Source organism: Saccostrea echinata, unplaced genomic scaffold, assembly GCF_033153115.1.
Source record: "Saccostrea echinata isolate AGI-Se365-2 ecotype Australia unplaced genomic scaffold, CSIRO_AGI_Sech_v1 ptg000015l, whole genome shotgun sequence".
NCBI classification, from domain to species: Eukaryota; Metazoa; Mollusca; class Bivalvia; order Ostreida; family Ostreidae; genus Saccostrea; species Saccostrea echinata.
In genome coordinates, this window is record NW_026889764.1 from 3,774,812 (window position 1) to 3,801,841 (window position 27,030).

General features: G+C 32.2%; 1 protein-coding gene across 1 annotated transcript; it reads right to left on the reverse strand.

Moving 5' to 3' along the window:
- Positions 1-401: 401 nt before the first annotated feature.
- On the reverse strand, positions 402-26,456 carry LOC133187737 (gelsolin-like protein 2). The gene is made up of 14 exons (XM_061323136.1): positions 26,438-26,456; positions 14,475-14,489; positions 12,472-12,552; positions 10,539-10,612; positions 10,271-10,345; positions 10,117-10,188; positions 8,541-8,668; positions 8,274-8,382; positions 8,044-8,154; positions 4,529-4,615; positions 3,007-3,110; positions 2,434-2,512; positions 2,239-2,334; positions 402-1,619 (listed from the first exon to the last, which is right to left on the reverse strand). The coding sequence occupies exons 2-14, from the start codon at positions 14,479-14,481 to the stop codon at positions 1,524-1,526; spliced, it is 1,119 nt and encodes a 372-aa protein (XP_061179120.1). The 5' UTR covers positions 14,482-14,489; positions 26,438-26,456; the 3' UTR covers positions 402-1,523.
- Positions 26,457-27,030: the final 574 nt, after the last annotated feature.

The following is a 27,030-nucleotide window of genomic DNA, read 5'->3' on the forward strand; positions in this document are numbered from 1 at the left end:
CAGAAAATTCTGATTTAAATGAATTTCAAACTATCTCCGAAATTGGAATTATTTTTCTTCTGGATCAATCACTAACACTATGCGTTCTAAAGTAACTGAGGTGGATTGAAAATGAATTTCAAACTGGAATTTCAATCCAATGTTTTCTCGGACGTCCGTGTCGAATTATACCCGCCCATTTCATTGTCTGTCATTAAATCTTTTCACTGTAACAGATGGAAATGACGTAAGTTGCATATTTCCAATTTTGCCAGTTAATGTTCCGCGGTCTTATCCTGAATGTAATACAGTTACATGTCTGTTTCTTTGATATAGAACTGTACTTGCTTACCTAATCTCTTTCCTAAATATTACTACATTGTACCTTCTTCTATATAACAAATCAAACCACAAAACATCCAAAAATCAATATTTTTTATTGATTTGATGTGAATATTATCAAGGAAAACTCAAAAACATGGAAATAAACATGTATAAATGTAAATGAATTCACAGAGTAAAGAAAAACTGGTTGAAATCGTGTTCACAATTCTCATTTGAACTCCTGACATTTTTTTATAGAGGATATTTTTGTAAAGTAAATGTTCGTTTTGACAACGTTTGAAGGCTATCTTTTACACACATCAAGAATTTGATTTCTTTTGGCTCGGTTGTTGTTTTTCAAGGTCTTAAAAAGGATACGAATGGCAAACTTTATCACAGAATGTTTCTTTTGTCAAATTTTTAAAGAGTAGTTGAAAATGAAAAAAGACATGAATATATGAATCAAACATGCAAAGCAATTAGCAATGGAGAAAATTTCATTGAAAAGAATCCGTATATGTATTTATGGATACACAGATCTACAGCTATGGACTATTAAGAAAAACGCTGTTTGAAGTTCACCTTAAACCACAAGGAGTATGATGTAAACATAAAATTCATAAAAAGTATGGGGAAAAAATGAAGAGTTAAAAATGCATAAAAATGCATAAAAATCTGGATATAAACATAACGGGAAAATATTGTTAACAATTTTAGAAGATAATGAAAACATTTTTATGGCAATAATGTGCTTCTACCATTTTCCATATATGTATGATTTTCAATAAGAGTAAGACAGGTGGAAGACAATCTCATTTAGTAAGTATTGAATAACAGAAACAAAAGTTTGATATAATTGATGAAAATGTTCGTAAAAAAGAAAATATGTTACAAACAGAAATATTAGATTATAATCAGGGGAAAATATGATAAGAGGTGTTAAGTAATACCAAGGTTGTAAAAGATCCAAGAAGTTATATACTTACAATTTATTAAACAGAAAATCAAGTCTCTAAACCATTAAAAAGTGTCAAAAGGGATCATCTTAATATCACTTGGAAAAATAACTTGTTTGAAACAGTTATTCAGTATTTTGATTTATCGAAACATCGGTTTGTTCAAGAAATGAATTCCAAAAGGAGCACCTGAAGATGCAACTCTTGATTTGTCGCTCATATGTTTTACGGCCAAGCTCGAAAGTCCAGTAATTTTGAATCTCTTCATGCAGTCAAGGCCATTTGGAAGGACTTGTTGGTGGCGCCCTCGTTGAGACAACTGACAGGAATCAGTGGATGGCTAGTCTTCATTAAATAATTCTGTGGAGAAAATTCAAATACACACATTAAATTTCTTATAACAATTCGTTTCTGCTCTAGATGAGTTATTGAAAAGCAAATAATAATAATAATAATAATAATAATAATAATAATAATAAAAATTACGAGATAAAATTTTTAAAAATTCTCCAGAGGTACTATAACTGACTGGGAGCAATTCTATGAACATAGAAGTAAATGGATATAGTTGATTGCATTATTAATTCATATACAATTAATTTTCGATATGTTTATGTATCATTTGGTCGTTAGACAACACTGTTTTAAGAAAATCACAATTAAGGCTTTCATATAGAACATTGTGCTTTTAAAGAGTCATTTTTCAAGTTAAAGCAATTGTATATTCTCGTAAACTATGCCTATAGTCTAAAGAAAAGACTTTAAGATAAGATAAGATAAGCTTTATTTAAAGTCAGTATGGTGGTTAAAAGACAATACAAGCTCTAATGAGCTTTTGACTGACTTTGCAATGAAAGTCCATTACATATAGACTCAAATACCCTGTCTTGGCGCATATATATTTCTTAAGGTCCTGTTGCATGTCAAAGGGGGATAATATATAGCTGAGATTATGTCAAGATCACATTTGGACACTTACATGTGCGTATGTCATGGCGTTCTTTCTCTCTTGTTCGGTTGTCTGTTTGCCCACCCAGACAAACAGCTCCTGCCTAGTGTCGAAAATGAAGACGTCCTGAAACCAAAGGCACAACAAGGAGAAAGTTACACATTCTTTAAGTTATTTCAAAACACAGGTTTGAAGTTTTATGTATATTCCTTTATAAGTACTTACATTTCCATCGAAGTCGTTGATTTTAACTGGGCCAGTTTTCTCCAGAGAAAATTTTAAATCCCCCTCAGCATCTGACAATCTGTGAATAAGTTATACATTCCTTGGTCAGTGAAATCAATAAAAACGGAATAAAATGAAGAACTGTATTTTTCTACATAATTGAATTTAATAATTCTTTATCATGGAAAGTTTAAGGGTTCCTCACATTATAATTATTATTGTATTTTTACATAATCTTTTTATTTTAGCAAGATCTGTCCTTTAAGCAAAGCCATGACACTCCCTTTATGTAATACCATGTAACCCTCTGCGAAGTTTTTAAGACATATCCTTTTCTTCCAAATTTTCTGACTGTAAGAAATTTAACACCCAAGGGAATTTTTTCCAGTGGTATTTATCATTGAAAGTTGAAGTGACGCAGTTTAAGCTCATCTTTACCAACGTAGTATAAGGCGGTGTGGTAATATCGCTCATAGCTACCGTCAGTGCTAAAATATTTCATTCTAGTGACCACAATATATACTATATTCTACGTAAGGACACTGATTTGATATGTATGATATCCCATACTACCTGTACAGTTCCGGTTCCGGGTTGTCGTCTGTCTGATCAATGATGGCCTCCGTATCAAAGTCTTCATCAGCGTCAGTCTGGTCAAGGTAACGTAAGAAAACGCCCTACAACAATGTAAGTATATTATGTTTGTCAGTAAATATACTTATAATGGGTTTAAAAATTTAAAAAAAAAACCCATCATAGTAAAAAAAAACTGCATGGTATAAAGAATAGATAAATATTTGAATTCGGTAACTGTAAAACAAATGCAGCTCAATAGAGGAAAAACAGCAGTTATTTACCGACTAATGTATGATTAAAGTGTAACACAGATCTCTCTGTCTATAACGGAAGTAAACCATATAAACACAAACTGTTTGAACCTTTTTTGTGAATATACCGGATAATGGAGATCGTATAACAGTCATCTAAAGTTAAATAATGTTTTACTCTCTTAAGATAACTATTTTGTAATCTTTATTCTTGTCTTTACTGAATAATTACTAGCCATTTTGTTTTTTGAATAAAAAATATGACTGTACGTAAATTCTGTTTGTTTACAGTTGGCAGATTCATATAGCACAGTTGTGAGCTTTAATAGAAGATAACTTTGCCGAATTTTAAAAATCAAACTACCCCTACCCCTATTTTGGAGAAGATTATAGATTTATTTATTTTCATAATTATAGATTTGTGTAGTAGAAAAGTTATTTTTGCTATGGGGAGAACAGATATTATGATCTTATTCCATGATTAATTCTTTAAATACAAGACTACTTTACATTTAATAATTAAACTTGAAAATAATTATGTCTTGTCATTGAATAGTTTCAAAAAAAGGAAACACCTTGGTGCATGATGCGTATACTTGTTAATCGTGTTTTGAATGTTTGTACAGATACACATGTCGACTTATATCCCTATGTTTCACGCCATACTGATCACACGCAGATCTCTTAAACTATTGATCCCTGAAAGATGTTAACGAAACACAAGTTTTTACAAATAATGATCTATTCAAATAAGCCAAATTTAATAGTCATTTCAGTTAACAGATAATTTTGGTACATCTGTTCTCACTCAATTCATTGTTAAAGTCTGTATATTTTCCTTGTCAAATTTTAAAAGCCTGATAGTTATTTATTTCGACTTTTCATTTCTAATGAACTTTGTAACATTTTCAGCAATTTGACATTAATAAGATTTTCAGCAGATGAAAAAAACATGATTTTAAGCTACTTTGTTTAAAGCAGATAACATATTATCAGTTCCTTGATCTTTTTCTAAATTACCACCTTACTGAGAAAAATCCTTTTTTTTCAAGCCTGTCCCAGAGATATTCTTTTAAACGACACATACCCAATTCTTTGCTAAATGGGAATGCTTGGCATACAATTTTTTTTTCGATGGCGTAACAGTGTCTTTATTAAAAGAATTAGGTATCCTCTCTTCATGGATTTTTTTTTTTGACTGTATTCTTGACAAAGATTTGGCATCTTATTTTGATAAAAAATTTTAACTCTTCCGGTTTACGACTTACTGTACTTCCGGCGACCTGATCCAGTACAGTTGCTTTCACGGCTTTACCACTTCTCTCCCCTCTCAGTTGGTTCACGTACTGCAAAGCCTGAAAAGGGATCAAAATAGGAACTTCCAGTATAAATAACAGTACATAGTCATAAACCTGATTCGTAGAATTTTCATCATATAACGCCGTTGAAATGCTTATTATACAATTAAATTCATATGGGCCGAAATTTGCATATTTGTGATGATATGATTTAAATTTAAATATTCTTTAAATTCCTCAATTACTGTTTTCTAGTCCTACGCGAATATCGAAATACTTGCACTGCACGAGCATGTGCACCATAAATATCTAGGGGCCTCGAACATGTTTGGGGATCATTTGAAAGGTTTTTAATTAACTGTGTGGAAAATAAGATGCATTATTGGTGGTAGTAGTTATTCTCATGTTACATCGACCTGTAGTTTATACTTGCTGGATAACCAAGTATTTGTATCGCATGACACCTGTTTGTTTTTTAAATCTTAGTCACACCTAAATGCATTTTATTAAGCGTTGTGGTCATTTTGCACACCATAGTGTCTGACTCGATACGGGAATGCTTGTTTTACATACAAAAAAATTCTCAACCTACGCAGGCTACCGACAAAGAAATTGATGAGACAAAAGGGTATCAACGACAACGATTAAAATCAAAATATAATTGCTTACATTCATTCGTTAGGTCGAATGCTGGCTGTTGTTTTTCATACAAATTGTTGGGTCATAATTTTTATATTGTCTACTGGTCACCTTTGATGTTTCCAAAAGTCCATGCTTGCTTTACTCTTAATTTGTATTTTTTATGTGGACGACTGTTAGCATAATCACTGTGCATTATTTATCACATTTCATTCTTTATTGCATTGTATATAAGTAAGTGTAAGTAACTGGATAGAAAAAATAGCATTCAAGTGTTCCCTCTAATCCAAATGTTTGATGATTCTGAAAATTGCACTATAGCAGATAACAAGATATATATATAAATAAAGGGAGATGACTAGAGAAAAGCTAAAGTCATTATGTTTATCTTAGGGTTTAGTTGTTAGTTTGCCATCAATGTCTTACTCTAGTAAACATCCACATATATAACAGATGTGTTAGACTTCGTGATGTCTTTTTTCGAGTTCAGTGGGATATACTGAATCAACATGTGAATGAAAATGTATAAAGTTGATAAAGTTTGATAAAGCTAACTGAAGGTCATTGACAAAAGACTTCAGAATTTTTTTTTATGTTGAAGTTTGAATGAATTCCGATTCATAAAGTACAAAAACAGTGAATGTTTTGTTAAATACATCCTCTAATTTCCTTCAATGCAAAAGGCAAATATAAGGAACAGTGATCAATCTCATACTTCCAGAAAATTAAAAACGAATCGTGAATAGGCCAAAAACATGGACCCCTGGAAGAACCACAAGTGGGATCAGGTGTCTAGGAGGAGTAAGCATCCCCTATCGACCGGTCACAACCGCCGTGAATCCTATGTTTTGATCAGGTAGACTCCGTAGTCAAATTAAGTATAAAAACAATGGTCTAACAACTGGTAAGAATATGTTGGAAAAAATAGGTTGTATTTACAAAAAAAAGTCTTTATAATGACCGAATAATTTGCAGAAAACTGACTTAAAATGGGGGTATTGAAATCTTTGTATCATCAACTTATTTATCAGTAGCTTGCCTCGATTTAAAAAATGATCGTTCACAGAGCATGCTTTTTCGCATCGAATCAGCTGGGAGACATAAACACCATATTCAGTTGATGTTGGTATATTACTACATGAATAAGGTAAAGTTGACCATGAAAAAGCTGGAGTCATCTCGTTTGTCATAAAAAAAAGTTAGAATAAAAAATAAAACTTATGAACAGAAACCTCTTTCGTATAAGGATTCATTTAAACATTGAATTCTTTTTTTTTTTTTTTTTTTTTTTTTTTTTTTTTTTGTCCTACAACATACCTGGCTGTGCCAACAAAGTGAATACCGCGTGTATGATGATGATAATACGTAATAATGATGTTATATTTACATTCTCTAATTATCTCTCTTCATAATTGTTTATTTCGTTAATCTTTATTATGAATTTAGCGCCTTTCAGAACTGGTGTGCTCATTAGATGTAAGAGTCGTTTGTGACGTTGGTAAGTTAAATAACTCAAATGAACATTGCGAGAAAAAAATTGACAAACTAATTTTAAACGCACAGTTTTTATATTTTACGTTAATTTAACCGGTTAGTTGTTTTTTTAAATTAAACTGAGTCAAAAGAATATACATTTTGGTGTTCCTAGATATTGAAAATGCATATAGTTCCTACTGTGTATTCTACCGTTCACGGTAGCTCAGTCGGTAGAGCAATCGCTCCGTGATCGGGAGGTTGTGAGTTAGAATCTCGGTCGCGACTGACCTAAGACGATAAAAAATGGGTAGCTACTGTTCCTTCGCCATGTCTTTGGCACTTTGAAGTGAAAGTTGCGGGTCCTTCGGATGAGACCTTAAAAACCGAGGCCCCGTGTCACGGCAGACGTTGGCACCATAAAGATTCCTCACTGCTCAATGGCCCTAAGTGCCGAGTAAAGGTCAAAATTTGAAGCTCGTCACCGGTATATGGTATCTCTATATGAGTGAAAAATTCTCGAATGGGACGTAAAACCACATTCAATCAATGTATTCTACCGCGCGGTGACAAGGTTTCGCGTGTGTTACGTCGTAGATTTCTAATAGATTTCATAAAGAAAAATACACTGAATGTAAATATTTACTTATAGAGGTGTAAAAGTTCGAATTTGAATCAATATTTAAAAACTGAACCCCATTCGATACTGCAGCAGCTGTACCTATAGAATGTATGTGGGATATATTGATAAAGCTACTTTGTAATACTTAAAAAAAAACATCGATATTATGGACTCTCAATTGTCGGTGACAAGCTTACATTTGGGCTGTGTAACAATGACTCATGCTATATATTCTTTGCCTGAGTTATCGGGTACATATAGAAGTCACATAAAGGTTTCACTGCGTTTAATTGGTACGTGCAGTATTTTTTTTTTAGAATTAGGGTGTTAGGTATACATTGTCGTAATGTTGCTTATCAGCATATTAGGTACAGGAGAGTCTGAAGGTCCTACACTCCAGACCGATTACATGTTGAAGACGTGAAATACCACAACAGAGGTAGTACAGTTTTATTTACCTAGACAAGACTCACTGCATGCCGAGGTGAAATTCTATAATTAATCTTAACCTTACGAAGGAAGTCAATATTTTGACATTTAAAACTGTAGATTTTTTTTAAAGTTTGAAAAAAAAGTTTGACTGTGTTTTCAATAAAAATGTAATCAAAAGATTTGGATGAATATAAAATATATTTGCATAACGTTTTCTGGAGTGACTTAATACAGAAATTGAATCAAGATCTATTTAGTAGTTCTCCACTGAGGTGAGCCCTTATCCCTCCCACCAATGATTTGTGTCTTCCTGTCTTACCCTGACACGCTCGTCCTTATTGGCCCCCTCTCCATTGTACTGGTAGATCTGGAGACCCAGATCGAGGATGTACACATCTGTGTCATCAATATATTTCTCCATACGTGGAATCTGGAATGACATAAAACAATCATTACTTTTACTGTAAACAATAATTATTAACATTTTCGTAGAACTTTATATTTAGACTTAGGTATTGTCAGAGAAAGGTAACACAGAATAATCCATACTTCTTTGACCATGACTCCGAACTTGTCTCCATGGAAATGGAATAGTCTAGGTGTGTACTGTTCAGGCTTAACTTGACGGAAGCCACTCTCGGCGCCACCATGAAGGTACCTGCATTGTCAAAATTCGCTTTGCTAGAATTTTGTCGACTCATTTTTTTATGAACCACATAAAATTTTATAATATATATTTAAATGATTACATATATTTTTTTTGCAAAATAAACTTTATAAATTCATGCATTAAATTTTTTTTTGAGTTTAAATTACGTGATTGGGTTGAAGTAGGATTTAAATAGCTGAGATTCGTGGCCCTGAACTTCTCTGTGCTGTACAGGAATATCGTCCAAAAAGGTATCCAATTCGACCGTCTTATAAGCTGCTGTGGCGTACTCATCCTAAACAAACATGTATATTTCTATTGTTTTATAATGAAAAACAGGGAGGAACAAGACATATTTCATATCATTATTACATTATACTTTTAGTGAACTGTGAAATCACTAATTTTCGTGGGGGTAAATTTTCGGAGTTTTTCGTGGTATGAAGAGATCCACGAATTCATGTCCCCCACGAAATGTAGAAGTTCAAATATTTGACAACTAAATACTTCTTCAACCTCGAAATTTAATCCCCACGAAATAAATAATTTTCTGTCAAACCACGAAAATTTGACCCCACGTAAATATGTGATTTCACAGTACTTATTAAATATTTAGAGTGTTATCAGAAACAATATTCCCTTTCTAAAATCTTAACATGCCTAAAGAAAATTAACTTCATGGGCAAGGGAGTGTAAATTTTGGGAAATTGTCACCAGTATTTCACTACAGACACTTTGCTTCAAGGTATGTCACTCGTCAGCCTTTTAGAAAATTTCAGTCACAACCTCTTACTTAAAAACTATTTATTACAATTCAATCTTTATAACATATTTAAATTAAACAAAGTAAAATGTTCAACATTCAATTAAAAAAGTGCTCAAAAATTCATAAAGAAGCAAGATTTATAAGGGACTATTTCTTGGGGTGGAAGGATATTTAGCAGAAAATTCTGCAAATCTACACATTTATTAAATTGAATATCTTGGAACTTTAGCCTCACATACTTTTACTCAGAGAATATTTTCCGTTATGATATGGCTGAAGTATTAAATATAGGTCTCAATTTATATTTTTATAACAAAATTTACACCTTCGCTCAACAAACTTTATCAAGAAATGAAGATATATTAAGGAAATCGAGATAAAATTTAGACAGTTTTTTGCCAGAAAATCGCATATTTTGACCAATATTTCAAAATTTACATCACTGACCCCAACCTTTTCTTTCATTATTTTTAACTACTCGATACTTTTGACAATTCAGCACTTAAGTCGTAAAAAAGTTTGATACAAGAAAATATTCTATTGCCTATTTACATTTTTAATACCCCAAATATGAGACTTTTTTAGTGCAAAAAGGTTACACAATAATTTACACGCATTAATTTGCATGATTTGTTCAATGATAAATATTATTCAAACTATTTTACGTAAAATAAGATTATGTTTATTGTCATGGTTACATCTGATAAAATATAATAACGGTTAAAGTGATTAACCAAAGAGTTACAATTTAAGTGCAAAAAGGTCAACTTAATTGTACCGTAGGTCAGTTAGATGCACACTGACCCCCCAATTTCTCTGCGATTTTGAGTCATACTATATGAGTACTTATCCAAAATATACTTCTCAAAAAATCTTTGATATAACAAATTTCACGAGTGACATACCTTAAGCTAACTTTGACAGATGAAGACTTGAACCTGCTTAAAAAAGAACAAAACATATGCTCAGAATCTAACCTGTGTGCTGTATTTTCCGATCCAAAAATGGACGTCATAGAGAAGAGCGTCTGAATCCTCTTTCTTGTAAGTCTAAATAAGAATTCAAAATTAACGCTCAAGCACTACAGGTTACCTCAAAAGAAATGCTACAACACATTTAAAGAACACTTACATTCAGTACAATATAGGAATCTCCGTCGTAGAATTTCCCATAATCCTCCTCTGGCCATTTTGTGACTTTGAAGTTCTGAAGCATGATTTAAGTGAAAAAAAGGTTTAAAGTTATTGAAGTGTAATCCTGTCTATTGCAAACAATTCTCTCATATTTTTGAAATAAGGGAAAAAATTTCACTTCAACTTTTTCACACTTTCTGTCGCGGAATAAAGATACTTATTTTGAAATTGACACGTTCTATTATTATGAATAAATTGAAACAAACCACTATCCGCCATATTTGGATCCCGGGTTTCAGGCCTGCTGTTTTCCAGGCCTTTTCACAAGCAGCTGAAGTTTCTGTTAAGAAAAAAGTCCATTTCGCAAGTTAGAATAAGATAAGAAGTCTAGAGTCCTGAAGCATGTCAATAGAAACAATTCTACATCTTTGAGGAAATTGGATTTTTTAAAAAAGGAATGAAAACAAAAATCAAAAGTTTTAGAGTTGGAAGAAATGGGGAATTATTCTAGAGGTAATTTTCTTAAAATAGCAACTCTATAGTTTCTAAAATGACATTTTAAGCATTCCCATTTAGCTTACATTCAGGTCTTTTAATTATTAGTCCTAATGCTTAGTGCAAGACCGCATTGTAAAAATTCATTAAAATTAGTTTTCTATAGAACAAACTATATTTTCTTTGTTCACCATGCAAGTATCCAAAACGATCTGTTTTCAAAATCGCTAGTCTTAATCAACATGATAAGGGGCGATTCGACTCTCTATATGGAAAAACCCTTCATGATCAAGAACTCTACACTTTTTTTCAATATGAAAGCATCATACTATGTGCATTAAACGAGTTTCTTCCTATTTTATCCGCGTAAAAGAGGGAGGGGACCAATTTTCTTCATAGACACATTTACTCTGCAGTTTCCGATTGTCAGAGAGGGACACATGACACAGGTAAGTATTTTGGGCACAGGAAATCTGTACATTATATCAAATAACATGCTAAAAGAATATCTATGGGAGACACCCTAGATTTATCGAACTTTTATATGCACTAGTTTCTACATTTGATGAGTGTGGATATTCATGTATGTACTAAAGTATATAAGAAATATGTTCAGTATAATAAGAGTATAACAGTCTTATTCATTCAATAACGTGCTGTCCATTTATTCAGTAGAAAGATGAAATAACATTCCTCTGTGAGAATATTCTTCTAAATCTTTTCGTTAAGCTTAATTTGCAGATATTTTACACAAAGATCGATAGCCTTGAATACAAGACAGTAATAACCGAACACCCACCAACGATAAACCGATTTTCATTAAATCCTAACATAGCAAATATATTAAATTAAAGGTAAATGAAGTATCTTATAAGGCTCAGATCTGAATTTATTTTATACGCTTGATTACTACGCTCTCATATCTATGTAGAAATATATTGGTAATTAACATATGATACATTTAAGTACAAAAGCTTTCTCACCGATGTCTGAACATTCTGAAACATTAAATGTCTTTAACCTTGAGGAAAGTAATGTGCTTTATCTTTAGACTGCTGATGCATTTACATGTACTTTAATTAAATTTTAAATTACGAGGTTTCGTGACTGTGTTCAGAAAATTAAAAGTGAATTTGTTCCATTTTTAACCTTTTTTGCCTCCTACATGTTCGACAAGTTAGCAAAATATAATTCAAAATTTTTAAATAATTACAATTATTTTTTGAAGTTAGAGAGCTAATTTAGGCGAAGGTTTTACGTCAATTAGCAGCAATATACTAAACTTAACTCCGTTTCCCAACTATAAAATACCAATATAAAACACTGATGTTGCAATTAAAATGTTTTCTTTACTATTTCACTACTGATCTTTCAGCTCAGGTGAGCTAAAAAAGTAATTTCAAAGGAATATTTCGTGCATTAATTAATGAACAATGATAAAATGGATATGGACAGAGTAAAATTTGTTTCATAGAAAATGTCTCAGAACATTTTGATCACCCCTCATAGGTCATATACCATAAGAAATGTCTCACGTTTTATATTTTTTGTATACAGTATCTTTTATGACAAGTAATATTTTTCAAGACAAAAATAATATCTGGTACATTTTAAAATGAAATAAAGGCAGATTATTGGTTTTCATTTCTATAGGATATTAAATATCCACAGGTTCTAAAGAAATATCTATTTTTAAAATCTCACTTTTAACGTCCCGTTCTTCTTTTGATCCGAAAAGTGCAAGGTTTGAATCCTTCCAGTCATACTGTTTTTGTTTGATCAGCCCTAAAACATAAGGAAGTTACATTGAATGACAAAACATCAATAGCATGAAAATGTCAATAGAAACACGTACTATGTTTTCATGTCGTACAGCCATACAAATGGTAATGCGTTGTTGATTGTTAATAAGGACAGATATTTACGATCAACAATACATTAGTAATTGTATACATATGACTGACCAACATGGAAATATTAATAAAACTGAATTTCAAGTATAAGTAATATCATTTAAGGAAAAAACTTGCACATTGATGTTACAAATGATAAAAGGGCACCTGGTATGATTTGGCAACGTCCTTTTCTTCTTGAGATTAAATTTAATCGATTTGGTGATAAAAGTCATTTAATTTGATGGTATTTGTGCAATAATGTATAACAACCATTAATATGAAGGTATATACGTGCATAGAAATCAAATTAAATCTTTATGCCTTTCACCATCTTTAAAATTATTACATGTAAGACCCTACTTTTCTTTGCATAAAACTTGAAAAAAAAAAAAAATGACCAGCTTTGGTTATCACTTAAACTTTATAAAAAATTAAATCAACTTTGATACCAGTAAATTCAAGTCATCATGGCTTTTTCTACCATCAAACTTAAGTTTATGTTACAATGTAATTTACATTTCCAAATATTTTTCCTTAGGATTCTTTGCAAATTAGAAAAAGTTCATGTTCTCATGAACTACCGTGGGATGAGTAAGAATATTTCCATTGTGATGTGATTGAAGAAAAAATAGCCCAAACTTTTTTTTCAAAATTGAATGACAAAAATATGTGGCAAGTCATCAGAAAAAATAATGTAAATATAAGCTATGAATTTAATTTTTGAGAATTCATGAGGTACATGAACTACAACGCTTCACTCCTGAATATTTATCATGAAGCTCTAAAGCGCTTCATGAAATGTGCAGGCACGAAGCATCGTAATTCATGTCATCATGAATTCTCAAAAATTAAATTCATCTCTTAAATAACCACTGTAAGAATTCTGTGCAGTACTTTATACCATGAGTATTACCAATGGGCTCAAGTCTCAAAATCAAAACAAAGTTACACTGTATATGTTTCACACTGGCTTTTACACCTTCGGTGAAACTTCGGGGATCAACTCTGTGGCTATGTTACATTAAAGTTTTGCAATTTAAGAAATTCAGAACTATCTATAACAATCGTTTTGAATTTCTTAAATTGCAAAACTTTAATGTAACACATGTATATATTACAATATTTAGCACAAAAGTGCAGTTACTCTAGGCAACTTTATTATTATTTCTTGTTTAAGATAATGTAACGTTTTTATGATTTTTATACATGTATATACAAAGGACTGTTTTGATCTGAAAGCTTCAGGAAATCTTTAAGTGCAACAGCTGTATGTTTTGGTAACATATTAAGTTTATAGAAATGAATAACTTTTTATGTATTTTATGTTTTAACGATTATCAAAAAATATAACGGCACGGTTATATTCTCAAGGCCTAAAAAAGGTGTGTAAATAATAATTGTACTAGATGTTTTTATGAGATTGGAAAGAATGAATCTGTCCGATCAAAAATGTTTTGTAAATGGAGTGTAAACATCAATGAAAACTTCTTCGAGTATTTTTTAAAATGTACATGTAATTGTGTTTTTAACAGTCAAAAATAACAATGAAAAATGTATAGTAAAGGACTGTATTTGTACAAAAATGAAGCAGTTAAAAAAGTTGCAGCGTCCTTTTTTCAGATTTAAATAAAAACATATTTCCCATAAAATTGAGTATGCATTTTGTATTCTGTCTAAATTCAACTTGTGTGCTATAACATGTAATGATTCCATTTAGCCTTATATATGTGATATATTTAAAAAGAAAAGACATATATATTTATAACAATATTTTTATATTTACATTTTTAATAAAAACAGAGGAATTCTTACCTGTCATTGTTTCGCCTGGAAGTAAAAAATCAATAAATAAAAATCAATACACAACAGTTTATTCACCAACTACCTTGCAACATGTGTCACTGTGTAGGACTCGCGATCGTTTATATCTAACGACAACAAGTTTCTGTTCCGCATCATGTGGTTTCCACACGGATGCTATCGTGATATAGACTGAATCCATGCCCTATTTGAAGTTATTTGTTGCACTTTAACAATGTATCTATTTCTGTCGTACACGATTTTATTCTTAGTAACTAATGCTGCAATGATTTTTCAAGTATCATTTCTTTTCCTTGGAATTTTTTAATATCTTGGAAATGAAATGTCCATTTACAGGTAAAAAGTTTGATTTAAAAGATATTTTTGTGGTTATATGCATTCCGACATTGTTGCAACTACCGTAATTAGATCTAATTATTATTTCTTTTAATAAGAATAAAACAAAATAAATTGATAAGTAATAAATCCAAACAAACCAAAAAAAAAAAAAAAAAGAAAAAAATGAAAAAAATAATGATAAAAAATCAACACCCCTTGTGGAAAAACCCACTCACACATATATAGACACAAACAATGTACAAACAAACAAGCCATGTCTGATGTTTCATTTTGACATGAAGGTTGTACATAATCTAGGCTGGACCAGTCCTGAGATTTTAAATAATGTAATGATGATTCAGTAGTCAACTCTAAGTATTTGTAGTAGAAGTAGTGTGTGAAATGTGAAAGTAACGAAACAAATTAAAAAGCAGAAGGATCCCTAAAAACATCACAGGGGGATCAGGTGCCCTGTCGATCGGTCTCACCCGACGTAAGCCTAGTTGTCTTGATCAAGTTAACGGTGTAATCCGTAGATAATTCAATGTGAAAAATGACCTAACTTTGGTAATTAAGCACCAATCAGCTTTCGACCTAACTTCAGGTTGTATTTGTAAACTACAACATTGTATCGACTATAAAATTTGGGAAATGATGACTTTAAATTCGATTGTTGAAACCCTTATAATGACAAGTTATATGTCAGAAGCCTGTATCGGCTTAGAAATTGACCGTAGGTAGAAAGCCCTTGCATATCGAATTAACCGACAGTCATAAACACCATTTGCAGGTGATAATAATATATTGCTATATAAATTCGGGAAGTTGAAGAAAGAAAAATTGAAGTCAACAGTTTATCATAAAAATTAATTGTGGGTTGTCTATCAATGTCAACCTAGTATAATATCCAAATATGAAACAGATGTGTCAGACTCTGTAACGTCTTTCAATTCGAGTTCAGTGTAATACGTGAAATACAATGAATCAACGTATGAATGAAATGATTATTACTAATTGATATCACGTCGTCGGTAAATCTAAATGTCAAACAGAGGACCACAGCAAGAAACCTTCTTTTCATGTAGAAGTTGCTGAATAAAATCAACAATACAAAGAAAAGGTCTATAAAAAAGGGCACAAAAAGCGCCAATTTGAATTACAGCAGATTACTGAAGTTTCCGATGACCACGTTCATATTTTTTTCAATGAGGAATGCAACGTCTTTGTAATATGAATTTCTATATTCATCTTTGAGACGCCATCTTTTGTTTCACTTGCTCTAGTAAATGTCTTATTGCCATGCATTCCGTCCCTAAAGTTGTCTTACAAGATTCCATATATTGAACAGCTACTGGTAACATTGAAAAGCAAGCAGATGAATAAACATCACTGAAAACTACAGGTAACATTGAAATGAAAACAAGGGGTGATGCAGATAAATAATCATTACGTAAAGGGCTATGATAAATCAAGTAACTTAATAAACATGGCCGTAGGAACGGGGGGAGGGCGTGCCCCCAAATAATTTTGCCGATATATAGATTACTATAGAAAACATAGCTACTATATGCTACTATATGCTTGTGACCCCTCAATAAAAATGTCTGATGACCTTTTTTTTTTTTTTTGCTCGTCAAGGAATTTTTGGTAGTTGATAGTGCCCCCTCAACTGAAAATGTATGGCTGTGCCCCCCCCCCCCCCAAACTGAAATTGCTTCCTACGGGCCTGATATAGGAAATACGCAGCGTAATTTTGATATTTAAAATTTAACAATTTATTCCAATTGAAATTACATTAAATAATCCACGGTGAATTGAATGTATCATAGGAAAAGAACATTTACAGAATCCCGGGGACACAAAAGACGAATGAGATAAAGTCAACTGCTGACTGACGTTTTTCATACTAATTGTTAGGCCATTGTTTACACACTGAATTGTTTACGGATTTTTCCGTTTTTTTTTCATGACAAGGAGCACACGGCGGGTGTGACAGGTAGGCAGATGATGCTCACTCCTCCATGGCTCCTAGTCCCACCTCTGGTGTTTTTGCAGGTCCGTATTTGCACTGCTCCCGGTTTGTATTGTTCAAATGGACTTTGAGTTTGAATGCTGTTTGTTATCTTCATATTTCATTGTCTTTCATTAAATTATCCTTTGACTTCTGTTGGGTTGAATATCCAATTTCCTACACTTACCTATTCCGTTCCAAAAATTTCTAAATCCATTTGGAATGTAAGCCTTTATTTTTATGGTTACTCGTCCATTTTCGTGTATAGTTGCTGTCCTCGATTAAAATACCTCACGATTTGAAAGGAGTAAACTCCAAGCTAAAGTTTGCATTTTGGTTTCCTTTATTAATGACATGGTCAAGAATATCGTTTTTTAAAACAAAATTTGTGTTTCTATATGTACGTTTTCATCCGTGTTTTTCAGTTTTAAAAATGAATGAATTGAAGAGAATTAAATAGAAATAACTTTTACGCTTGCGTAGTACACAATAAAAATGTCGCATTGCGGATAAATAAGACTTAACAAAGTTAATGTTCATATCTATCGATATAAATCAGTGGATAGTGAACTTCTATTTAAAAAAACTACAGTAGTAAATTCGAAAACAAGTTTTCATTGGCCTAACTAATAGAAAGTGCCTGGTTAAAGCTGACATGAACTCTTAAATATGTGATATTTTCATCCTTGTACGACTTATTTCATTCCCGTACTCCCTTTTCCGCCATATTTCTTTAGATTCGCTCACTTATTTTCCCGGCTATATAAACCCTAATGCCTTTTTTACACTTGAGTGATTTTCTAGCCTGGCTGTCGACATGTACACATCTCCGATAGCAAAGTTTTGGAACACGCCATGAACTGACCGAAAACATGTACACATCTCCGATAAAGCAGTTTTGGAACATGCAATAAATCTAACATTCCTACCAAAACTAGGAATTTTATTGAAAATTTGAAAGGAGTATATAAAATTTTAATAATTTAGATGCAATGAATAAAAATCAAAACGGCAAATGCATGTTTGATATACATATATATTTGAACAATAAAGAAGAAAAGGCTACCACGTGCATTTTTTCCAAATAACACTGTACTGTTGAGCTTTATGCATGCTACACGGTATAAGCACATACTATGCAACTTACGCATTCAAGTTGTACATGCATGCATGCCGAGAAAACGCGTCGAACGCTCTAAACTCATCTGCCTGATATACTGCTATCGCACATGTCGAAAGAATTACTTCCTATTTTCCTTTATTGAAATATGCATCACAGAAGAAATAACTCCATTTGTAACTCAAGGGTAAACACATTGTCACTAGCACTTGAACACACGTGGTCCCTGCCGATCAGTATTTTTGGTCAGGGAAAATATCGGAGGTGGAAATGACACTGGTATTTGCCTGATTAGACAATATAGTCACGCAAATAAAACGTTTCAGAAATCGAACTAACTGTTGTCGGTACATGTAGTAAATACGTTCATGAATGTGGCTTCATTACTTCAAATTTATTACATAAACATACATTCTTGTTACGGATCTTACATCTTTTAAAGAAAATGAAAGGGGGAGGGGGGGGGGTGGAATACGTAGAATACACATTTTTCAATATGTCGGAAAAAGGTCGGATTTTCCTTGATCAAATATATTTAAATACGTGCAATGAACTGGCCTCAACTATTTTAGATATAAAACTAATATATCTTAAATTTACACACACTGAACAATTTGTTTCTGTAGACAGATTATTTTCAAATCAGGGCCCTTTTAGGTGTCAAAAATTACAAGCACGATTGAAATTACCAACAAGCAGACAGACTTACTCAACTTCAATATATACAAAAACAGGTAATGTAGATTATTTTATTTACACATAAGCACAGACATAATTATGTGTATATAAAATAATCTACATTACATGTTTGAAGTTGAGTAAGTATTACACTATTAGTATATATGAAAGTAATATTGATAATTGAAATAGTTCTACTGTGTACCCAAATGTAAAGTGGGGTGATTCAACAATCCTCGCATTGCCAAAGATATCACAAGGCGATGCAAAAGTACTAATTATTACATTACATAAGTAGTTTTTTTTAACAATAACACATATTTACACGTTCTAGATATTTAAAGAAATTTTGTAATATGACTGAATGATTAAAATATGGTTGCGTGCATGTGTATTTTTTCTTTAAATATTATATATAATTAATAATCAAAGTTTATAGGAAAGGAAAACATGTGCCCCTGAGAGTGCCCCCCCCCCCCAAGAGTTTTTTTTTTAAATTTAGATATTGTTTTTTTTTTTTTCGTGTCTAAAAATTTCTGGTTGGAACCCTCTGTGCTCTTCAGAGCTTCTATATAAAGAAACAAAAAACTGACTTCGTTTCCTCTGGAAAGTACGTGAGAAGGGTTCACATTTTTCCATTCCCGTGAAATATAGTTTTCACAATTGTTTAGTTCCCCTTTCGTTTGGATGTGTGGGATTTTCTTCTTCTTTTCTTTTCTTTTTTGTGGTTTGTCAAAAAAAGTAAATTTTTTTACAGCAGGTTTGATCCACTCTGCCCCAGAAAAATTCCTTGACCTGCCCTTATAAAGACTATAGCACTTCCCAAGGTTTTTACTACATCGGATTTTATATGCATTATTGCTCTTACATGTATGGATGCTTACACGTGAGAGAGAGAGAGAGAGAGAGAGAGAGAGAGAGAGAGAGAGAGAATATACTTGTATTGAAAATGCAAAAAATATTTATCCATAATCTTGCGGATAAGGTTTCAAGTAATCCTTAGACTATCTTTTAAGATTTTCTCAAAATACAATTGAAATTGAATATAGGTACCAAATTTTAGACTGTCTGCGGAAACTCTCCAATCTGGAAAGGCTTCCTATACATGCATATAAAACAGGCACGTAGCACCGTTTCTCAAAATGTATGTATGCGAGGGGGAGCAGTAAAATGATTGACAAGCAAAAGAAAAACTTAAAACTTAGGCACTTAAAAATTGGGAAGTGAAGAAGGAAAATTAACATTTTAGAAAACATCCGTAGTCAGGGAAGGGACTGATTCCATTCATACTATCATTTTCGGCAGAAAAATATTTGAGTACAATAATGTTGGATAAAAGTGGGGGGGGGGGAGGGGGAGCCAGTCAGTCTTGAAATAAAAAAAAATCCTTACAAAATCAACCGTAAAAGACAGACCTGTAGAGCGCGTGGGTGGGGGATGCCCCCTCCCACTTTTTTCCGAGCATTATGTTTTACTGTTTAGTATGAAATACACACTCAAAGGCTGGCCCCCTCCACTTTTTTGTTGCACTATAGTCAAATTGTCGAAAAAGTTGCCCCTCCCCCCCCCCCCCAACACCGCCACAAAATAGGATTTTGGAAATTTTTTATATTTTATTATTTTATTTATTTTTTCATCATTATTATTATCATAATTTTTATTATTAGTTTTTTTTATTATTATTATTTTTCAGGTGAATTGTCAATTATTTAAATTTTTAGATCCTACGTGCCTGAAAGACAGTTCGAGAAAAGGGAGTATCCCTCCCCTCCCCCCCCCACCCCCGCTCCACCTGTGTGTATATTTGTTAATTTGTGTTCTGCTTAAATGCTTTTATGTCGTGTTTTAAATCGTTTTCTTACACCATATTACTCAGTTTATTTTTTAGATAATCAGCAATCAGACTTTTTTTTTTTTTTTTTTTAGTGATTTCTTATTTTTTTTTTTTACCCAGTCGCGCAAATACTAATTCCCTTTTTCACTTTTGATATTTTCCCTGACCAAAATCTGATCAGCACGGGCTAAGTGCATTTGAGTGCTAGGCTGTACGATGAAGTGACAACGTGTTTACTATTGAGTATTTACGGAGTTTATTACTTTTTTGTGATGCATATTTCAATAAATGGAATACAAGGTGTAAATCACTCGGCATGTGCACATCTTCGAACGGGTACAGTGGTCTATTTCCAGATATGAATAAGTTTACAGCGTTCGACGTGTTCTCTCGATATGCATCAATTGTATTTGAATGCATATGGATATGCATAGCAAATACGCTGGTTGTTTGTTCCATTCTTACGATAGATTATTGCAAATTGTTTGTAAGAGTTTTACTGTGTATTATTTCAACTGTTCAAGTTTATTGTGCATATATTGGTATGCTTTTAAAAAACACGCGCAACCATGTTTTCTCTTCCAAACTTGCATTTATATTATTCAAAACGATAATTATTCATAATTATCGTTATGACTGTTTTTATCTGTTCTGGTTTTAAAATGTTTTCATCAATTCATGTGTTCCGAAATACTTTACTATCGGAGATGTGCACGCGTCGATAGCCAAACCAAAAATTCAGTCAAGTGTAACGAGGGTACTGGGGTATATATCGTTACAATAAGACAAGATATCTGAAAGAAATATGGCGGAATAGTTGGTATGAAACAAGTCGTACATTGATGCAAATGTTGCGTTTTTAAGAATTCATGTCAGCTTTAAGTCATCAAATCAGAAACTAGATCAGTTTACCTGTAGCTGTCTAATATATGTTAACAATGGGAGTGTTCAGTATTGGTGAAAAGTAAGCAACAAACTGACCATTATGTCAGATGTTATATATAAACTCTCCTTGGCGCTAACCCACCTTGGACCGTCTAATTTATATCTGAAAAATGAACAGTTGTCGGCTGATACCGATCTCAGAGTACTTGTGTGTATATAAGAATGATTTTAAACTAAGTAATTTTGCGAGATTTTAATATCCACCTTACAATATTTATCCATATATTTATTCTAGTTCCAACGTGTCAATGCCTCTTCCTTCATATTTGATCGATCGCCTGGCATAATATTTAGCACGAGTAATATATTGATATTGCTCATGAAATTATGTCACCAATTCAAGATTCCCTAAATTTTGGACCCTTGAGGTATTCAAGGTCTTCATTGGAAACTTTATCCAAATCTTCAGTAAGATGTGCCAAGGAGGAGTATACATGTATACATGTAGTTGATAAAACATTTGTGAAAAAAATTCCCATGGTCCGAAAGTTGAAGACCAGAAGAAAGGTAAAAAAAAGTCTTGTATACTAAAGAGGAAGACTTGCATATCATTTTGATGAATTGTAGATTTTTAATTCTTAGAAAAAATAAAAAAGTATTTTTCTTAAACTTTTTTGTTTAAAATGAAAGCTGCTTGTGTCTCATCCTTGCAATGTGCAAGTTATGATCAGATACAGCTGTTGTAATACTTAACCGACTATATCTTACTCTCGGACTTCTCACCAGAATATTTGAGAAAAAATGCTAAAATCTATCCCTTTGTTAAAATTATATTTCCTCTTCATCAGTCAGTTGACAATGATAATTAGAACCTTTTAAAGGAATCGCACTTGGTATAAAACATATAATTTTATGCAAAATTTGTATAAAAACATGTACCATACACGAGACTCTGTTAATGCATGTATATTATAAGAAAGTACATGTATTTTTACTGAGTAAACCTGTAGGCGGGGACTCTTTCACATGTAAAGGATACATCAAGGATGTGGTTCTAATATTTAAAAACAACGCCTTTTGACTACATAAAATTTGGAGATAACGAACAGTATTCAAGCTCAAAGTCCATCAAAACAATGGTACAAATCGGGAGCAGAGCAAACACAGACCTCCAAAAACATCAGAGGTGGGATCAGGTGCCACCGAAGAGTGAGCATCTTTGCCGACCGGTCACAGTTCACACCCGCCGTGTTTTCTTTATCATAATCGGGAAATAACGGAAAAGTCGTCGACAATATAATGTGTAAACAATGGTCTAACAATTAGTGTGAAAAACGTTAGTCAGAATATGCATTACTCTCTCTTTCTCTCTCTCTATTACTCCTTAATATAAAATGGTAAATAAATTCTGAAATAAGAAATATAACAAAGATTAAACAGTGACGTATAACAAGTGTTTCACGTAACTGGATTAAACAAGAAAGACTCAGAGTCATATTATGCTCTCCTGTACGGCAAAAAGTGTGCCATAGTACAAAAGATAAAAGAAATTGTAATAAGTAAGGCTACAGTAATAAAGCAAACATTGACCATTATGTCCTTAAACTCTTTTTCTCTCTATGTGTGTGTGTGTGGGTGTGTTTGTGTGAATAATATTTAATCAGGTCTTGCTTAGACTAATTCTACGCAATCTTAATGTATTAAAGTACACGCCTTTACTTTAAATGTACTTCAAACATTCCAATTATCAAAAACAGGAAATGCATGTTTGTAGGATTGTGTTAAAAATAGTATAGGATAATAACATCCAGTGATTTAAATCAACTTCAGGAAAGCGTATTTCAGATTTAAAAGAACAGTTAATGGATTATATTATCAATTAAAGTTGGTCTCAGAAATTTTCTCAAGAGATGCAGCTTATTGTATTAATCTTGTCAGTTGACTCAATTCCAGTAATATGTCAGTTTGACGGTGATGTTATCTTTGTTACTTCTGGGTATTCCATTATAAATATTTATCAATATCATAGAGAACGAAGAGCAATTAAAGTGTATATATACACTATTAAATATTCATTGTTCTCTCTATATATCTGATTCTTCGGAATGTACGTCAATGTCCTTTTCTTGTCATCATTTTCTTGGAATTGAATTTGAACTCTATTCTGTATTATAGTTCCTGTTGGTCTTTTCTATCCATATAATCTGATATACCACATTTAATGAATTGATATCTTAAGATGTTAACCTATTTGTCAGACAAAGACGTGTTTAAATGACTTGGATTATTTCACGTCGATTTTCCCTTAGATATACAAGCACAGTCTTTCGACATAAGATATTCGTTATATACACACAAAAAATTCTCAGAATATTGCATTCTACATACAATTGAAGCTTAATTCTTACAATGGGTAGATAGATGCTAAATTATGATCACAAAAGACGAACAGTCATAGAGGCTTACGAACAAAATTCAAACAAATTTCAAAAATCAATGTTTTGTATTAAATATGCACTTTTGTGAGACAAGTGGAAATTCGTTTATTTCTTAAACTAATTAATTTACTTTTATTGACATATTTATTTATTAATTAGCTAATTAATCAATCTCAGTAGTTAATGCCGGTGCACCAGTCACCTAGTCTATATATCTTTCTTTACTAATATTTCTCATTATATGATTAAGTTACAAATATTGCCTCAGTCTGCTACTCTCTGATACATTTTTAAATTTCATTTTAATTATCTATTTACAATATTGTCTGCCTCTGTTTGAAAATTAATAATAGGACACAGAGAACACCACATTGGTTGTCATACTGTTCTTCCATACTATGGTCTGCTATCGTAGCCCCTTATTTCCGAAAAATGAAACTACTCAGTTTTAATTCCTCATCTGGCTATCCAGCTCATACTCACAGTTCCTTTAAAAGATGAAATTCTTCTTATTCACGTTTCAGCCTTAAATACTTTTAACATTCCCGCCAATGAAAGTGAGTTTAATTAATCGTACCTATACTCGATTCTAAAACTTCATAAAACTCCCTATAAACAAAGATATATTGCACAGTCAAGTAAATGTTCCCCTTTCCTTACTCCTCTTCAAAATATTAGCAGTTTTTGTATATCATAGACAACTGCTTCGTCAGCTGCAAATGTAACTCGTAAAGTTTCATTACTTGTAATTGGTCATCTACAAAATTACTTCTTTGAAAATCATTTTGATTCTACAGACAAGTTCTCAGACGTTGATACGAAAAAGGTACTGGAGTTCCTTATTGACATCATCTCTGTTGTCTGTGTAGACCAGGTCTTTCAACAAACTATTGGAATTTCGATGGGCACTACTTGTGCTCCTTTATTAGCCGATCTGGTTTTATATTCCTATGAGCAGAATTTATTCAAAAACTTCTACACGAGAAGAAAACTCTCGTTGTGGCCTTCAACTTGACATTTAGACATATCGACAGCGTTTATTAATTAACAATATTTGGGTTCATTCTCATATACCCGATATATCCCAGTGAACTAAGAACTACAGAGTCTGCAACATCTATTTCATATTTTGTTGTTTTAATGACTCATGACCGACAATGGCTAACTGTCAACTAAACTAACTATCAACTAAACTTTATGACAAAAGGAGTGACTTCAGCTTTTCCATCGTCAACTTTCCTTATTTATGTACTCATATTCCAGCATCACCTGCATATGGTGTTTGTCTCCCAAATGATACGCATTATGACCTTGTTCGCAAATACAACCTATCGTTGGGTTGTATTCTCTTTAACATGTTTCATGGTAATTCTTAGGTCATAGTTTTATTTTCTAAATTTCACTCCCGATTACTAAGTCTACCTGATCAATACATAGGGCTCAAGACTTCTGGTCCTGGTTCTTGAAGCAGATTTTTACATGCATAGATGCAACAAATATTCACTATTTCTTAATTATCTTCCCTTGAAATTGACATGGCTTTTCACTTGAATGAACTCTTATTCCCTTCACTAAAGCATACTTTGCTGCAAGTTTAGTTAAATTTTGGCCTTTTTGTTCTAGAAATATGTTGAAAATATGAGAAGTTTAGAGAGAACACATAGACATACAGACGGATGCTGGAAAATGATCGGAAAAGCTCGATCAATTGAGTTTTTGGCTCAGGAGAGCAAATTATCGAATGCACATTTTTAATGATTCTTTTTTGTATTTTTGCCTATTCAAAACAACTGAGGGTCATCATTCAATATACTATCCATCCAATGATGAAGTTTCACACAGTGTATGCAAAGTTAAATGAGTTTTTAAATATTACTGTTTTCCTCTCTATCAAACATTTTTTTTTAGGTTCGCAAATGTTCCTGCTTTAAGTCTGTTGTCCTTTATTGATATCATATGCGAAAAACCATATGGTGTTCCGATTATGCAAACAGGAGCGCAACCGTTCATTTGTTTCACCTAATGGTCGTTGTGTGACACTATCATGTAATGTAGTCAAGTAAAGTATTTCTATAGAGTCTTTTTACACATTGCATGTTAAGATACAAGCTGAAATGGAGGAAAATATATCTGAAGAAAATACTTCGACCATACTTTTAACTTCAATAGCAAAGTTTTAGAAAATGCTTTTACTGAAGAAACTAAAATGTTGAGTCAATTGTTTTGTATGAAGACTTGAATAAAACTTCATGTATATCAATCACAGACTGGAAACATGAAAAACGAGCAACATGATCGAAGCAAGCACATATTTCCTTAGCTGTCAACTTTTATTTTTTCTGCTAAGACCTCAACAAATTTTGTTCCACACCTGTGATAGTAATATTTACAATATAACGACAGACTGTACAAGTAACAGTGAATCGTTAAGAATAAAAAAGAATATCTTTAAAAGCCAGCTGAAAAAAGAAGATTGTTAAATCAATTTGTAATGCTTTAATATTGTTAGTTGAATGAATTATTATGCTATATGTCTTCCGTTGGTATACAAAAATGAAACCTTAGGGGAATATCACAGAATAACAAAGTTAAAAAAAAGATATTCAATATTAAAGTACAATTGAATAAATAAGACTCTCAAAATTCTTTTTTAAAAGAAAAAAAACTTACTTTAATTAACGCTACTACTTCTGCGACTGCATGGTTTATTTGTCCTGCATACTATATACGTTAAATTTTTTTTATTGTTATATTTTTCTGCATCGACGTAATGTTCATCTCATTATTCACTTTAATGAACTAGGTCACAGAATTTTTTTTTATTTCCATAATAATCAAATATGTATGCATTCAACGTCAATGATAATATTTAGATATGGCACTACGGTGACTGAAACTAAGTTTTTTTCCATTTATAATGTAAAAGAGACAGTTCTGCACTAAGTTATAAATGTACATTTGTTTAAAGCAAGACGCAATTTATGCACAATTTTCAGATAAAGTAATTGTATGTTTAAAATAATTCCCTTGCAATACGATGGTCTTTTAACTGTTCAAAAAATATTTAAGAGTATATGAAATGATATCATTGAAGGATTACAGGATGATACACATAATCTCCTTCAACAAATTTTTAGCTGAATTTAAAAATAAAAGTTAAAAATGTACAAGCTAGCTGGAAAAAAGTCATGAAAACCAAGTGCTATAATTAGTAATGAGAGCTGTTTGCAACCTAAATTAGGGATAACATTTTCAAACATTAT

Coding starts and splice junctions, on each gene's coding strand:
- LOC133187737 (XM_061323136.1), bottom strand. Junction 10,346..10,538: donor TCCAAATATGGCGGATAGTG/GTTTGTTTCAAT, acceptor ATCATGCTTCAG/AACTTCAAAGTCACAAAATG. Junction 4,616..8,043: donor ATAAGGACGAGCGTGTCAGG/GTAAGACAGGAA, acceptor ATCCCTTTTCAG/GCTTTGCAGTACGTGAACCA.